Source organism: Protopterus annectens, chromosome 2.part1 (genome assembly GCF_019279795.1).
Source record: "Protopterus annectens isolate FY-2018-M chromosome 2.part1, PAN1.0, whole genome shotgun sequence".
NCBI lineage: Eukaryota > Metazoa > Chordata > Ceratodontiformes > Protopteridae > Protopterus > Protopterus annectens.
Genome location: NC_056729.1, coordinates 1,378,059,456 through 1,378,076,317, shown reverse-complemented (window position 1 = coordinate 1,378,076,317; position 16,862 = coordinate 1,378,059,456). Strand labels below are relative to the sequence as shown.

General features: G+C 39.3%; 1 protein-coding gene across 13 annotated transcripts in view; it reads right to left on the bottom strand.

Annotated features, from left to right (window-relative positions):
* OTOF (otoferlin) overlaps window positions 1-16,862 on the bottom strand; it is a 2,911,272-nt gene that overhangs the window by 1,339,318 nt on the left and 1,555,092 nt on the right. For all 13 annotated transcript variants that reach the window (XM_044062838.1, XM_044062837.1, XM_044062844.1 and 10 more), the window contains exon 5: window positions 13,859-14,076. In XM_044062838.1, the coding sequence (XP_043918773.1) occupies window positions 13,859-14,076 (218 nt within the window). The remainder of the gene's footprint in view (window positions 1-13,858; window positions 14,077-16,862) is intronic.

Here is a 16,862-nt window from a genome sequence, read left to right as displayed (position 1 = left end):
ACATCACATTCCTCCAACTACAATTCTTACTTCCTGTACACCCAACTCCCACTCCCAAACATCAAAACTCACTCTCTTCTATTACCCCACCCATACTCTCTATCCCAGTTACTACCTTACCCCATAATGTCTCCACTAACTCCCACCATATCTCCACAACCTAGACCACATCACTAACTCATACCGCCACTTCTCATACTTTATCTTCTCACCGCCTATGAATTCCACCATCTACCTAACACTCAACACCCTAATTCAATTACCACCACTAGTATCCAACCACACCCCTCACACAAATACTACCCCACCTCATCTCCAATTCCATTACTCCAAAAGCTCTCCACCCCATAAGACCTACATATTTAAACTCTAGGACTAAAAACTATCACCAACTCCTACTAAAGATCACCAAACTCATAAGAAGTATATTACCTACCCTAATAGCCGACGGTGATATCCATCCTAACTCAGGCCCAAATTCACAGGCTACTACTAACCCCACAAATAGTACCCCTTCTAACCTAAGAAGCTCATACCATGCCCCTAACTCATTTCTAGTCTGTCAACTAAATATTAGAAGTATAAATAAGAAAATCCACTACCTGCATTCCCTCCTGGACATTCACTCCCCTGATCTATTCTGTCTTACAGAAACCTGGCTCAAGCCCACTATCCCTGATAATGAAATTATACTCCCTAACTAAAATATAACAAGACTGGACCAGAAAGGTAGAAAAGGAGCGGAGTAGCCATCCTTCATAAATTCACTCGAGTTCTCCACAATTACTACCCCACAAGAACTACCAACTACCAACTCTGAAACAATCATCTCAAAAGTCCAACTTAACAAACACAAATCTATAATCATAGTATGTACCTATAGTCCCCCCAGGCAACAACATAGACACCTTAGAATGCACCCTCCAATGGTTATCCACTAACCACCCCCAAGAAACAATCACTCTCTGGGACTTCAGTATCGACTGGCTAACATGTTCATCAAACTTCCCCACCACCCATATCAACTTACATGGTTTCTCCCAGATAATTACTTCCCCCACTAGAATCAATAAACCCAACAATAACGAAAGTATCCTAGATTGGATCTTAATAAATAACAACCCTCAGTTATACAAATCAGGTACCCTACCTGAGGACATGAGCGACCACCTCTTAACCTATATAATCAGGAAAAAGGATGACATGTCACAACAAACTACCTTTAAAACACTTAGGTATACCTAACTTGTTTCCAAGCTGAACTTAACTCATGCAAATGGCACAGTCGTAAAGTACTCCCCCATGACGAAGCTGTCTCAGAATTCAATTCTAGATTACTTGCCATCTTAGACAGACATGCTCCCACATGAACAATCAAAACCAAAAACAAAACTGCTCCATGGCTAACCAATAGTACTAGACAAAAAATTATTGTTAGAGACAAAGCATGGACCTCCTGGAGAGCCACCAAATGCCCACAAGCCCACATTAGATACAAACAAATGAGAAATGAAACAAAAATGTCTATTGTGTCAGACAAACAAAACTACTATTTAAATTTACAGCAAAAGCACCAAAATCAACCCCCAAAATTCTGGTCATGTCTGAATAAACTGCTCCACCCAGGCAAATCCGCAACCCCCACCCCCTCAGCTACCCTACAGCTACCTCCTAAGAGTGTTGCAATGATCTTTAATACTTTCTTCACAGAAACAGTCCAGTCCCTAGCTAACAACCTATTTCCCATCTCCTTTACTACTACCGCACCCACTCAGACAAATATCCCACCGTTTAAATTTGATCCTATACCCACAGACTATGTTAAATCCTTGCTTAAAAAAACTACAACCCACCACTCTGGCAGTAGACCTACTTCCTGCAGAGTTTTTGCAAAAGTCCACTAATGAAATAGCATACCCTATATCTATCCTTATCAACTGTACTATACAAGAATCCCACATCCCCTCCATCTGGAAAATCTCACACATTATTCCTCTTCATAAAGGGGGAACCTCCACAGAACTCTCTAACTATAGACCTATAGCCATACTATCTCCCTTAGCCAAAATAATGGAAAAATGCATACACAAGCAAATTATAACACACCTTACTCAGAATACTCTACTAGCACCAACCCAGCACGGATTTAGACCTGCACATAGTACAACTACTGCCCTTCTCTCCTTTTCTCACACAATAAATCACAACCGTAATCAAATTAAGCTCTCTTCTCCCCTCTTTCTCGATCTTTCAAAAGCATTCGACATGGTAAATCACCACCTGCTCCTAGACTCTCTAAAATCACTTTCCTTAGGCAACCCAGTAATCAACTAGTTCCACTCTTACCTCCATGGCAGACAACAAGCTGTTCTATGGAAAGACAATCTATCCCCCCTTCTACCTGTCAACCTTGGAGCACCCCAAGGCTCTATATTGGGTCCCCTCCTTTTCACTATTTTCATAAATGACCTACCCAATGTTATCCCAGATACAACTTGTATACAGTATGCAGACACCTCCACACTTATCTGCTCTGCCTCCACTCTCACAGAACTACAATCACTATCCCAAATCACCTTCAATAAAGTAGAAAACTGGCTGAATAATCGTCGCCTCCTGCTTAACCCAAACAAAACCAAACTTCTTCTTTTCTCCCCTACCCGTAATTTAACATTACCAAAAATTACAATTTCATCTAACAGTGGCACCATAATCTCCTCTGAACTTTACACTAAACTACTTGGAGTAATCATTGATAATAATCTGAAGTATGACGCCCATATAGACAAAACCATAAAAACAGTTGACAAAAAAATAGGCTCCTTGTACAGGATTAAACAATTCTTAACCCCATCTGCCAGAACTGCCATAGCTCGGACACATTTGCTGTCAACCCTTCTCTACGCCTCACCCATCCTTACAAATCTAAGTAAATCAAACCTTAACAAAATCATTACTTCCTATAACAATATAGCTAGATTTGCCACAGGGTGAGCCTATAGAACCCACCACTGCGAAAATCTTCACAAACTAGGCTGCCTAGAACTACCCAATCAGCTCCATTACAACCAACTCATAGTTATACATAAAACCCTCTATATACCTACCAGTACCCCCATTCTGTCTAATATTATTACCCCCTACAGCAACCTAGCATCCCTCCGCTCATCTAACAGAATGCTAGTACAAGCAACCAAAGCCAACAACTCAGCTGGTGAATCTTTATTCTCCAACTCTGCTGGAAAAAAATGGAACTCACTTCCTGCTGAACTAACAACGATATCCTCCCTGCTCCAATTTAAAACACCCCTAAAGATCTATCTAAACAGGGATTGGCTATGTCCATGTCTTAACCCAGACTAACCAAAAAATAACAAATAGGTAAGAAAATACATAGTTATGTCCATGTCTCCACCTAGACTAACCCAGAAAAAAAAATTTTGACAAAGGTAAGATAAACTTAGCTCACAGAGGTGAAATACCCATTAATAACCTTCCCCAACCCAAACAATATACACTTCTCTACAAACTTTAGAATCCTATTATCAGGAATATAGCTTGATTCCTACCCATTCTGAGCCTACACTCTTCGCCCCCTCTATATTCTATTCACAAAACTTTCCTTCTTAGCTAACCACCTTTTATCTTAACTAGCATTCTTACATTCAACCTTGAAATACATGTCTTTCTCTCTTACACACTTCTAACATGTATAATGTTATCTCTATATGACTACCATAAACCCACAATATTTGCTTCAATTACATGGAACCTTGACTATAAATTGTTAGTGATTTCTTAAATGTGTTGATTTCTATGTAACTACATACTTAGTGTCAATTATTTGCAATGTGGAGCTTTTCTCCCCGGGTCTCCGCTGAAAATGGACTTGTATGCAGTCGGACTATCCCGGTTAACAAATGTAAAATAAAAATAAAATAAATAAATAAATAAAATGTTACTGTTACTTCAAGATTTTTCAATGAAGTTCATGAGAACTTCACTTTCCCTTGATGGCTGGGATACTCTTGTATCAGCAGTTTCTGACTGATGATTTTAGACTGATGTCATCATTACTGAGGAAGAGCTTCCAAGGCAATAGCGCATTCATACTCAATATTGTACATGTGAATGAGACCTAATTGTGTGAGTTCTCATTTCAATAAATCTGAAAACAAAAAGAATTAAAAACAAAATATGTCTGTGTGAGGTAAGGGGCAGGGAACAAACCTCTTCCCTTGCCCAAGTAGAGGGTTAATCTTTACTTTGTATTACCTATTCCAGTGTCACTTGACCTTTAGGTAGATTAAGGACTTTCAGTAAAATGAAGCCTTACTCTAGCAGATCTTCTTTGAAACACTGTACTATTAATATGTACCTTTTGTTAGATCAGTCTGCAGAGTAGTAGGATGGTATCTTTGACCTTTGTGTAAAAGTGAAAAAGTCGATGGCTGTATTGGGTCTACATGTTGCCATTAAAGAAATTGGTGTTAGCAATGCTAAAATTCTTATTACATCACTTACTGATCATCTCCAGATGAAATTATCTGATTACATTAGATGACCTTTTTATAGGTATGATTACAGTAGTCTTAATATGGATTGATTTTTGCAATGCCCTTTACCTTGCATTGCATGACTATGATCTTGAATTCAACATCCAGGATTCTGAGTCTTGTATTTTGTTTACTATCACTACTGTCCTGCAGGATTTGCAATGGCTTCCCTTTGTAGCAGTGAGGCTATAGTTTAAAATTCTTATGCCAACATGTCATGCCCTTCAATGTATGTATCCCACCTTTTTAAAGGACTTGGTATATCCCACAATTCTCTTTATCAGCTCCACTCACTGAAGACAAGCTGCTGCTGCTGATGATTACAAATACATTTCTTCAGACCTTAGGTAGGTCCTCTTTTTCCTATTGTGCAAGACTATTGTGGATTAGACTTAATGACTCACAGGCTTCTTTTAATAGGACAATAAAGACCCATCTACAGGATTCATGGTGTAGTTTAATTTCTGATTATTTTTAATCTATATTTTAATCTTCTCTTTTGCTGATAGTTTACTTATAGGATTTGCTTGTAATTTATATCATATATTGCAATTAAAATAAGAAATGCTATCAAGGCATTACAATGGCTTTATTCATAAATTATTTTAAAAGGTTATCAGGCATACCCACCACCTAATTACAAGGGAAACATAAAACAAGTGGATGGAATAGGGTTGAAGGACAGGATGGTTTTGTAAGAAATGGTGGAGATACCTCTCTTTGTAGGGGAGATATAGATAATGGAAGGGATATAATTGAAGGAAATGATGGTGAATTTTGGAAAATGAATAATAATATTAGTAACAACAATAGCAATAATATTTTTTTTGTAGTTTCAGCCTCCTCCCCCAACACTACAAGAATATCCCGCAATACCAAGCAGGTTGCCCTGATTACACAGTATGAGGGAGACAAGGGAGGAAACTGGAATGCTGGACAAACTTCATGAGAATTATTACCCCTGTGGGAAGGGGTAGTGGAGTGAAAAGGGAGGGGGAGGAACAGGAAAGTTTTGGACAGAGTGGTCTAGACAGGTTTGTTATTTATGACCAAAATCAAGATTTTTAACTACAGTGATATTATTATTACTCTGGAACATTTTAATATTTTTAGAAAGGGGCTTACTTTTGTACCTAGTACATCTCTAAATATAGTTGGCAATTTGCTGGAATTACAAAAGGTTACCAAAAAGTTAAATTTAAAAATGTATTTTCAAAATGAGGAGTTGGGTAGTTTTAATGAATTATATTGATTATTCCATTAGAATGTACCAGTATTTAAACAATGATGCTTATTTTGAATTCAATTCTCATAATGAAGTAAATATGGCCTTCAACAGGACTGATGACACTTTATGATTATTATATAGGTTCATAGGTAGGTACTAGGCTATTTGCCCGAAGGCATTTATAAGCCTAGCCAGAATGTGTTGGCTTTCGCCGCCCCCTTAGATTAGTTCCCTGTGCCTCTTCCAGCAGAGCCACTGAAGTGATCCCCGAGGTAAACTTTCTGTTTCCCATCCACTCGTCAAGATTTCTTTTGAAGAGTGTTAGCGAGGAGCTCTGCCTAATGTAGATTGGGATCTTGTTCCAAAGCATGGGAAGTCTCTGGGACAGGAATCTATCCCTCCAGAACGTCCTATTTATTGTTGTGGTGAGGTTTAGATCCCTAGAGTGTATGGCTCGCGGGGATAAGGTTTTCTTTAGGTGGAGCATGTCCATCATTTCTGGGTTGGACATGGCCTTGTATGTCAGGCAGAGATCACCTCTGAGTAGACGGTATGCAACCGAGTACAGCTGTAATTTCTTCAGTCGAGCTGCATAAGGCATCTGTTTGAGGCCATAATCCTCTTGGTGATGAACTTTCCAGCTGTTGCAGGTGCCTTGTAAGGTACATCCCAAATGGGGCGTTGTACTCTATGATGGGTCTGATGAGTGATGAGTAGAGGGGCACAATGACCTCTTTTGATCTGGATGCGAACCCTTATGTGATTAGGTGGGCCACGTAGAAGGATTTTCTAACCACTTTGGCAATGTAATTATCAAAGGTGAGATTACTATCTACTTGGGTCCCCATATCCCTTATTACGTCTTCCATATTTAGGGGACTACCACCTATGTGGTAGTTTGTGGGTACTTTGTTTTTTCCAAAGGGGATGACTATGCACTTTTTGGCATTTAGCTTGAGGCCATGATTTTGACACCAGGTATCCGTCTCAGTGAGACCCTTTTGGAGGATGTCTGTGTCAGCCAGAGAGTTAATTATAGCCCCTAGTTTGCAGTCGTCTGTGAGCTTGGTCAGCCATAGTCCTCCTGTGCTTGCCTCTACCTCTGAGAGGTATATGCCGAACAGGAGGGGTCCTAGGACTGAGCCCTGAGGAATTCCACTTGTAACCGATTTAGAGTCGGACTTAGCTCCTGCAACTCTCACCATGTGGGTTCTGTCCGCGAGCCAGTTGGCAACCCATCTTGTGATGTAGGGGTTTATGTTCAGGCTGGTGAGCTTGTCTATAATACCAGAATGGGGAATGGTGTTGAAGGCCTTTGCGAGGTCTAGGTAGGCTGTGTGTACCACCTTTCCCTCATCTATAACCTTGGTAACTGTCTCAAAGAAGTCCACCAGGTTTAGGAGGCATGATCTGCCCTTAACAAAGCCGATCTGGGTAGGGTCCAGTGTTTGGAGGTTCCCAATGTCTCTGTTAATGAGTTCCATGATGATGCACTCCATAGCCTTGCAGACCAAGCTAGTCATGCTTATAGGGCGATAGTTCCCAGGGTCTGTTGTGGCTCCACCTTTGTGGAGCAGAATAACTGCTGCTGTGTGCCACTCTATGGGTATGTAGCCTGTGGAGAGGCTGAGTTTGAACAGTGTGTTTAGGTGAGGGGTTAGTTCGTCTTTGAGCTCATGTAGGACACAGCCTGGGACACCGTTCGGTCCCATTGATGCTGTGTTTTTGGCTTTGGAGAGGGCTGTTTTAACCTGAGTGTCTGTGATTTCAGGGACTCTACATTCTTCTGGTATGGTTATGGGCCGTCTTGGGGGTGAGAGGGGGGGGGGTGATGTTTGCGCTGAACCTGTCTGCCAGGATGTTGGCGATATCGGTTTGTTCAGTGTATTTTGTGCCATTCTGCACTAACTCTGAGCAGATCTGAGCATTGCCACTTAGATTCTTGACATAGCTAAAGAATGCCTTGTGGTTATCTTTGGAGTCCTTGGCAATTTTTCTTTCAAAGCTCGCCTTGGATGATTTTATGAGGGATTGTAGTTTCATGCTGATAATGATCTGGGATGTCTTCCCTTCTTGGGATTTTACTATTTTCTGTACTAGTTTCCTCCTTCTATTGTATAGCTTGTTTATGGTAGGAGTCCACCAGACTGGTTTCCTTTTCTTGGAGGAGTGAGTCTTGGTTTTGCTTGGGATGGCATGATCCATGCATTCTTGTAGGTGCCCGTAGCGTGCATTAGTAAAGAATTTTGCAGCTTGGACAGCGTTATCCTTCAGCATGGGGGCTTTGAAACTTTCCACCTCAGTCTTAAGTAACGTGAAGTTTGCATTTGAAAAGTTTTTCATGGTGGTTTTCTTGTCCAGGGGTGGGGGCGGAATGTGGATATCCAAAGTGATTTGTTTATGGTCAGATCTAACCAGTGAGGGGTTGACCTCTGGTGTGGAAATCGCTCGCCCATGTTGGTGATGACCAGGTCCAATATGTTGTCACCTCTGGTGGGAGTGTTGACCAGTTGAACCAGGGCATTTGAGTTTATAAATTCTATGAAATGTTGGGCAAGGGAGTTAGTACTTGAGTAGTTCTCCCAGTTAATGTTTGGATAATTGAAATCACCCAATATTAGGGTGTTTGGTAGGACCTTTATGTTTCCCAGTGTTCCCAGGAATGCGGAATGGGGGTCCTGGGACATGGTGGATGATCTGTAGCAAGCTACAATTTGAATTGTAGTTTTGCCCATTGTTAGTTGCACGTGGATGATCTCTGAAGCATCATGCTGTGCCACTAACCTGGAGGTGTGGGATATGCCCCCACCTTTTGTATTTTGGTCCGGGTTCTGTGGCTGAAATGTATGGTATGAGTTGTAGCCTGGTAGTGCTGGTGTGCTCTCTGGAACCTTAAAGCTGGTTTCTGTTACTGCGCATATATTGATTTTCTCCATACTGAGGAGTGCCTCGACTGCGTGCATTTTGAGGTTCAGACTTCTGGCATTGAGTAGCACTACCCTCAATTTTTTGTAACTTGTGCTATTTACGGTGGTAGGTTTGTCTTTTGAGCGTTGCCTAATAAAGGCACTATGGGGGTGACAAGAGCCTTGGCCAGTATTCGAAAGCCTAAGGGTGACAGGTGCAAGCCATCTCTAGCGAAGCAGTGTGGCTTGTCGAGCATGTCATCCCAGGCAGACAGACACTGGATCCCCTTTGAATGACACTAGAAACTTAGCCAATTGTTGAAATTGAGAATTTTTTCTTTATACTGTGGTATCATTCTTGGTGAGGGCAGGATGCTACTCAGGATCAGGTCATACCGGTCTGGGCTACGTGATCAGAGAGCTCTTCCATGTCTGTTTTCATGTAGTCCAGAGAGGTACGGCTCAGGTCATTCACACCAACATGGATAATGACAGAGTCATATTTGTACTTGTTCTGTAGTGACCTGAGTGCTTGTGTTATGTGATGGATCCTGGTGCCCGACAGGCAGCTAAAAGTAACCTTCTCCTTATTCAGCCTAGTGAGTGGGACGTCAGTGTGTCTGACTATAGAGTCACCTATTACTAGTATGGTGGGTATGTTATTTTGCCTTAAGGACTGTGATTGCATGGCACACTGGTTTTGTGAAGTATGTGTTTCATGGTTTGTGTTGGGGGGGGGGTGGAGGTTGCTTGGATGTTTGCTTTGGAGGTCTCTGTTGGTTTTGCAGATTTTTATTTAGAGCCTCCGAGTATGTTTTCATGTATTTATGTGTGTTTTTTCCAGTGCTGCTTTAATGGGTTTATGTGAGCCTGGTGGTGTGATGCAAGTATTTCCCTTCTCCTCTTGACTGTCTGATCCAGTCTTGGGTTGAGAGAGCTTAGCCTCTAGTCTGGCTGTATAATTGCATCTCTCACATGTGTTAGTGTTTGGTGGTAGGTGGAGGGGGTTGTCTGTGTACATGAGGCAGTTGTAACATTGCCTCAAAATGCCCAGATTCAATATTTCAGAAACCACCATGCCTATTTAGAGGTTAACAAAACAACTATACCTTTGACCTTTGTCATCCCTAAAATTCACAAGAATATCCATGAACCACCATTGAGACCTATTGTTGCTTCTGGGGGAACTAAAACAGAGCCTTTAGCTAAGTTTGTGGATACGACTTTAAAAACATTTTTGAAGATAAGAAACATCCACTTAGGGATTCTTGGTATTGTTTAAGTGAATTATCTAGGGTATAATATGATGCAAATCTAATTTTTGTTACTATAGATGCTAAAGCTCGGTTTTTAGTATTACCTCATGTACAAAGCTTAGATTGTTCCGGATGCATTATACAACAGAACACAGCTGGATCAAAGTAAAGTGGACTTTTTGGTTAACTTAATGGAAATTGTTTTAGGGAATAATTATGTGTATTTTGAAGGTGATTATTACAAACAAAAAAGAGGGGAGTGGCAATGGGAGCAGCGGCTGCACCCTGTTTTGCGAATACACTACTGTGGTATTAGGAAAAGAAATACGTTTTTAAGAGTGAATTTTATGAATCTATAGTGTCCTGTTTAGGTTTTAGATGATTTATTGTTTTTGTGGAATGGTTCAATTGATTGATTATATAAATGTTTTAACTATATTAATGGTTCAGTTGAATTCCTGAAATTTATGATGAATTCTGAGGAATGAAAAAAAAATATTTTTTCTGGATTTTATGTTTTACAAAGATAGGTATAAGAAAGTTTTTTCATTTAATATTTTTTAGGAAGGAAACTTGATGTAATAGTTATTTACACTTTAGTAGCCACTTCCTGTGGCAGAAGCGCAACTTAGTCAAAGACAAATTTGTCTGACTATCCTGAATGCTGTCCAAAGATTCAGATTTTGTGTTTGAAACCCAGAAGTTAAAAGGATTGTTTGTTGACAGAGAGTACCGAGTAAACCTGATAGGGGGGTGATCCTTCCGGAATTTCAGGCTTCATTAGTGTTTTCAGAATCTGAGTGCTATTTTAAGGGACAATAGTTTTACTGTTAGTAATAAAAAAGAGAGCAGGGTTGATTTAAAGACTGCTATGTGCTGTCATATGACAATTCTGATGGATGGGTAAAAAACATTATAAGTAAAACTGGAAAACTGTTTTGGTTGGTTTGAGTCATTTAACAAACTAGGAGCCTATATTTATATATAAAGGGGAAGAAATTTAAAGGACATTTTAGAAAAAAATAATTAAAAAAAAAAAAATGGTCAAAGAGATTGTCCAAATGTAGACCTTGTGCACAATGTCATTTTATTGTAACTGCAGTAATGTTACAGTCACCTCTTATCCAAGTGTAGTAAATAGAAATGGTTTAATTGTTGTATCATAGGGGTGCTGTGCTTACCATAATGTAGGAACTGTGAGGCATACTATACAGGAAGATGGAAAGGGTATTATGACAGAGAATTTATGAATATGTATATGCCATTAAAAGGGGAAGATGAGACGACTGCCCTTTATAAACATAGTAGTGAGTGTAAAGATTTTAAGAAGTTTTTATTCTTTTTATTTTAGAAAAGGTTCCACAGAACATTAGATGAGGTAATCATGAGTCTCGCTTAGAAAAGAGGGAACTTTTATGGCAAATTAAATTAAATACCACCCATTATCCAGGTATTAATTATAAAAATGAGTATTAACAGTATATTAGTTTTAAAGTCTGAGAAAGTTTAATTCTGATGTACGTCACAAGATTTGACTTATAATGTATTTTTAAATACATAGGTTTAAATTTACATTTGAGGTATATTTCTGGTGTGCTTATTTATGTTTCGTGTACATATTCTTTTTAATGTATATGTATGGTGCATTTGGATGGATGTTTTTTGTAATTGGTAGTTTAAATTTATTAATAATGGAATCTGATTTGTGAAAAATGTAATTGAGTTAAGGTGAAAATTATAAGTGGAGCTATAGGTTTGTTATTTCAGTCATTCTGATGAAGTCCTTTAATGTACTAATGAATGCACTAAACCTTTTAAAATAATTTATGAATTAAGTCATTGCAACACTTTGGCAGCGTTTTTTGTTTTAATGGTTTTGGTTTATGCTGTTTTGGAAGTGTTTGGTTACTGATGTATCAGTTATTGCATTTTGTATTAATTTGTATTATGTATTGTATATTTGAAGGAAAGTAGCTATCTGTTTAAACTGATTAACAAAGATAAAGTGTGAGTGGCTTTAGATAGGCAGTCATGATAAACCTAGCACTGTGTGGCAAAAATTCCAATAACCATTGTATGCTGGCTGAAACTGGTAACAATGCATTCCATCAAAACCTGATTGACTGACAGTCTGTTTCGTGAAATGTGCATAACCTTCTCCAGGTTGGGCAACTTTGAAGTTATTAAGTAAGAGGATACAAAGGGGGAAGCATGATGAACTTGTCTCCCACTTCAGCCAGGGCAGGTAAGAGTGGACTTTTTGTTTTTTGACAAAAAGGACTTAGCAAAACATACCACATCCCTGAAATTCACTTTCTTACAACTGCATACAGAATATTTAACTGAAAACAGACCTTCAGATAATGTAGCATTCAGATGGATTATGGGTCTCACAAGTACAAATACAGGACATCCATGTATGTCATTAGCATTCCAGCATAAACTTGTTATTTCAGAATCAGGCAGCTGGCTGGAGTGTATAGGCTGAAACAGTCACAAACCTGCTATTGCAGTGGGGTGTAACTGCTGCTCCTGGCATTCTACAATTTGTCAGTGGTCCCAGATGCAAAGTGCTGATAGGGGGGTGAACCAAATTGTTATTGACTTGATCTTCCTTTCCAGGGGTGTGGGGGTACTGTTGTTATCATCTTTCCACCTTTCCAGGATATGTTATCAGTCCTACAATCAGACAGTTGGCTGGAGGGGGATAGGTATGAATAGCAGAAGCCATGCATATTCGTCCTAGGTCGTGATTCTACCGGCATTTCAGCACTCGTTAGCTCTTCCAGGATCATAAGACTAGCTGGGATTTAAAAGAAGCTGGAACTGTTCTCCCACCCTAGGTATGGGGTGTTAGTGTTGATATTCTAGAATTTATTAGTGGCCTCAGAGTCAGAGGGCTGAATGGGGTGATTAGAACTGTCATTTTATTTGTGAAGACAAATATCCATAGAGTTGTTGTTTCATCCTATGTGTGTATGTATGAATGCATATGTGTGTGTGTGTGTGTGTGTGGGGGGGGGTGGGGTGGGGGTGGGCGATGATACTTCTGTCATTCCAGGCTTCATTAGCAGTTCCAGAATCTGAGTGCTAGCTGTGGTGGGATAACACTGAACAGCCGAAGACTTGCTTTCCCATCCTGACAAAGACTGTGGTCTGAAGTCACAGCAGGTGGGCCACTATTAATGTCCAGTGGCACAACAGGCTGGTGGACACCTTACCATTCTTATCAGCATGTCTTTACAGCAGCATGCTCAAAATTGTTCACCACAATGTATTTCTTACAGGGACTGTATGAAATTAAGGGTCTATAAATAGCTGAAAAGGTCCTACATGAAAACTCTCAGCCTTAGATAAAGACAGTAATGAACTCTGTGGAACTAAATATCACAGGCACCTGTAGAGATAGAGAAGGCAAAAAATACTTTATATTCAGTTTTAAAATGACTTTTGGGGTTATAATTTCAACCCACATTGGGTTAGTTCCTTGGGATAATTTAGGAGCTAGATGTACGCCAGGTTAATTTGTGCAGCAGACTCCTGTTCAACACTGACTAAAGCATCCATTCATGTAGATTAAACAATTAAAGGGAGGATAAATGACTTTTAGGAATGTTACAAAATGTCATAGGCTCAGTTCAGGTAATATTGTATGGATGCTGTTCATTCCTGTCTACTTCATTCTTCATTACCTTAACAGTCATCAAAACCAATAAGAAATTATGAATTCACAAAGAATTATATGAAGTATAAAATTACTAAGTAACATAGGAAAATATGATGCAGACATCATATTTGGAGCTCAGTTATTTTGTTACATTATCATGGTAAAAAATGGTCTGTCTCAACTAAAATAACACCACAGTCTCATGAGAACTGGCAGTTCTTTTAGATGACAGTTATCACACTTACTTTCTGAAAGTTCTTTCCCCTGAGTGCAAGCTTTGATGTGATCTGCCTGGGGAAACACCAGAACTTTGACTGTGACCAGAGAGCAAGCTGTCCGTTTCAAAATGAAAACTGCCATCATTTTCAGAGTGCTGGTTTGGGCCTTCCAGGAATTCTCCATCATTCCATGCTCCCACTGTTCCATCCATAGTTTGGTATTTAATTTCAATTGTAACACTAGTCTGAAATGAAAACAGATCAACAGAAAAGGCTAAGCTATAAAGAGGCAGCTGTGTAAATATGCATAATATTAACACAAATAGCAAATTCAACATTAGAAGCAATAAGAAATTCCCTTGTGCTTGTTTTATGTCTTGAAATGTACATGTAAAGATGTGTTGCTCATCTGTATTCACATCCACACACAAGCCCAACTAGCAGGCATGAATGATTCACTACTCTAAATATATTTTTCATTAAAATCAATTCCCCACAGTTTTCAGTTATTACTTCAGTTCGTAAAGCACATACAGCAGACTTGTCCCACAGAAATAATATTAGTGATGTAAATGCAGTTAGAACATAAAGTAGAAAATTGTTTACAGAACATATTCTCAAAGGATGAAAATAAGTTAAGCTGGACAATCATAAATACTCTGATTGTAAAGCACAAGGTTCAGGTGAAAATAACAAATAACAGAAAACATTTCTTTCCTCTCATATTTGCTTCCTGTGTTGTTAACCTAAATTCTTATAAACAAAGCCTGTCCCTCATTCTCTTCAAAAAGAATTTGGATAAATGGATGGGAAACTGTAAATTCGCTCCTGGTGTACTGCCAATGTCCCTTATGGATAGAGGCAGTCTGTAAAATGGCTCAGGACTCCAGCATCTAAAGAACCACTACCTTGATTCTACCCCATCCCAAATCTGAGATATTAAGATATAATACTGCCATATTCTGGGTATTATTAGCAAGGCTTGTGAAGGTTCTTGTGTCATTAGCCTAGTAATGTTTTTCACTAAGTTTTCAGCAATGCATCTGTGCACTTTGTTTAATAAAGCGCTTTCAACAAATCATCAAACCCATGGATAAACAGTTATTTTAAAAGTTTTCAATGTATAGGACTGCCTGATGATGAGTGGTAACAGAATTTCACAGATTATGTGTACATTAGGTAAAATCCACAGATGTTATTTAATTGTTGTATTTATTATCTGGAATGATTAAAGCAACTACAAGGAATTATGCTTTAAATGGACTGAAGATGCCAATAGCAAATAAAGAATCTCCTTATTTTAGGGTGCTATCCAGTGTACCTACTCACATTGATCTTACATATTCCACTTTCACCAGGCAGAGGGCTGTAAAATGTGCAAGGAGGTTATGCTCAGCTGCCTTGGCTGCAAGAAATGATCAGATCACACACTCATTCTGACATAGTACTTGTGGGAGTAAATGATCTGAGACGGACCTTCCTAGATTATATGAAGACAGACATGATGGAGGTCTCAGTCTATGTGCCCAGGCCAGTATGAGCCCATCATTGTACCTTTTCCAGGGATGATGCCACAGTGTGAACAGAATATAATTCACTTTAATAACTGGCTTAGTTTTATGGTCATTTGAAGGGAGTACAATATTTGTCAGCCTGGGAAGATGTGGTTGACAGACCATGCTGCTTTGTCAGGGATGGTCTGCACCTGTCCCCTCTAGGCTTTCCAGTACTGGATAAAACCTTATCTACCCCCATAGTGGCTTTTTAGGCATTACCAATCTGATAAACCTTCCAACATAGCAAAACCAACACAAGAAAATCTAAAGGTATTACTTCTCAATGCCAGGAGTCTAAACAAGAAACTCTGCTCCTGGCAAGTTCTCCTCATCCTGTAGAATGCAGACATCTGTACCGTCTATCAGATATGGCATAAAGCTACAGAAAGCACCCCAAGCAGTGCAATACAATAATGTATTTCACACATTTAGACCTAATACTGTGCAGGAAGGGACAGCAAGTGGAGATGTCTCAATTTATATCAAAAAACAAATACACCTCAAGTCTGTCCAAACATTATGACATACTTGAGCCTCTCTGGGTCCAAATTGCCAAAGGCAAAGTCCCATACCTTATCATTCCAAGCTATAGGTCCCCCTTTATGACTCAAAAAACCCATAACTCATATTTAAATGTACTGAAGACACTCCCCATTCAACCTAACACCATATTCATGAGTGACTTTAACTACCCCACTATAAACTAAGAATCACACATAACCCCCAGCATGCAGGTCCAGAAATTACTGAAGTTTGTAAAAGCAATTACCATTTCCATATGTTGATTAAGGTCACTGAAACGGATAATATTGCACCTCCTCTACTGTATTGGCCTCACTAGTCAGGTTAGACCATAAAGTAGTCTTCTTGTACATAAAAATAAAAGCTGGGATACCAGGTAACCCTGGGTCTTTTAGAAATTATTCCAAGACAGACTTCCTACTTCTAAGTGACACCCTTGCAAAATGTTAAGCCTGCTCAAAACAATGGAATATTATTGCTTACATGGACGCATTCAGAAGAACCTTCTACAATCATGTGTATAGCTGTATAGAGGCTGCAGCATCTACTCCAAATAAATTTATGACAAACTCAAAAACAAGCCACCCTAGTGGAGTTACAACATCAATAGACTATATAACGAAAGTAAGAAACGCTTGGCCAAAATGAGGAAGTGCAATGTCCAGCAAAGTAAGAATTCCCTCATCAAACTAAATAAGCAACACTAGGAAGATAAAAGTAGACTTCTAAGCTAAGGACAACCCCAAGTCATTATTCAGTTATGTCAGAAACCTACAAGACAATACACAATAATGTGCTAAACTTGTAAATGGAGACACCTACACTGAGCCTGAGGACATAGCAAACCTACATGGCCAATAAATTCAGCTCCGATTTTGCCACGTTTTTGCCCCCAAGGCACCTCTCTAGAAATACCCACAACCATAGCTCCCTCAACTATCACCAGGGAACAT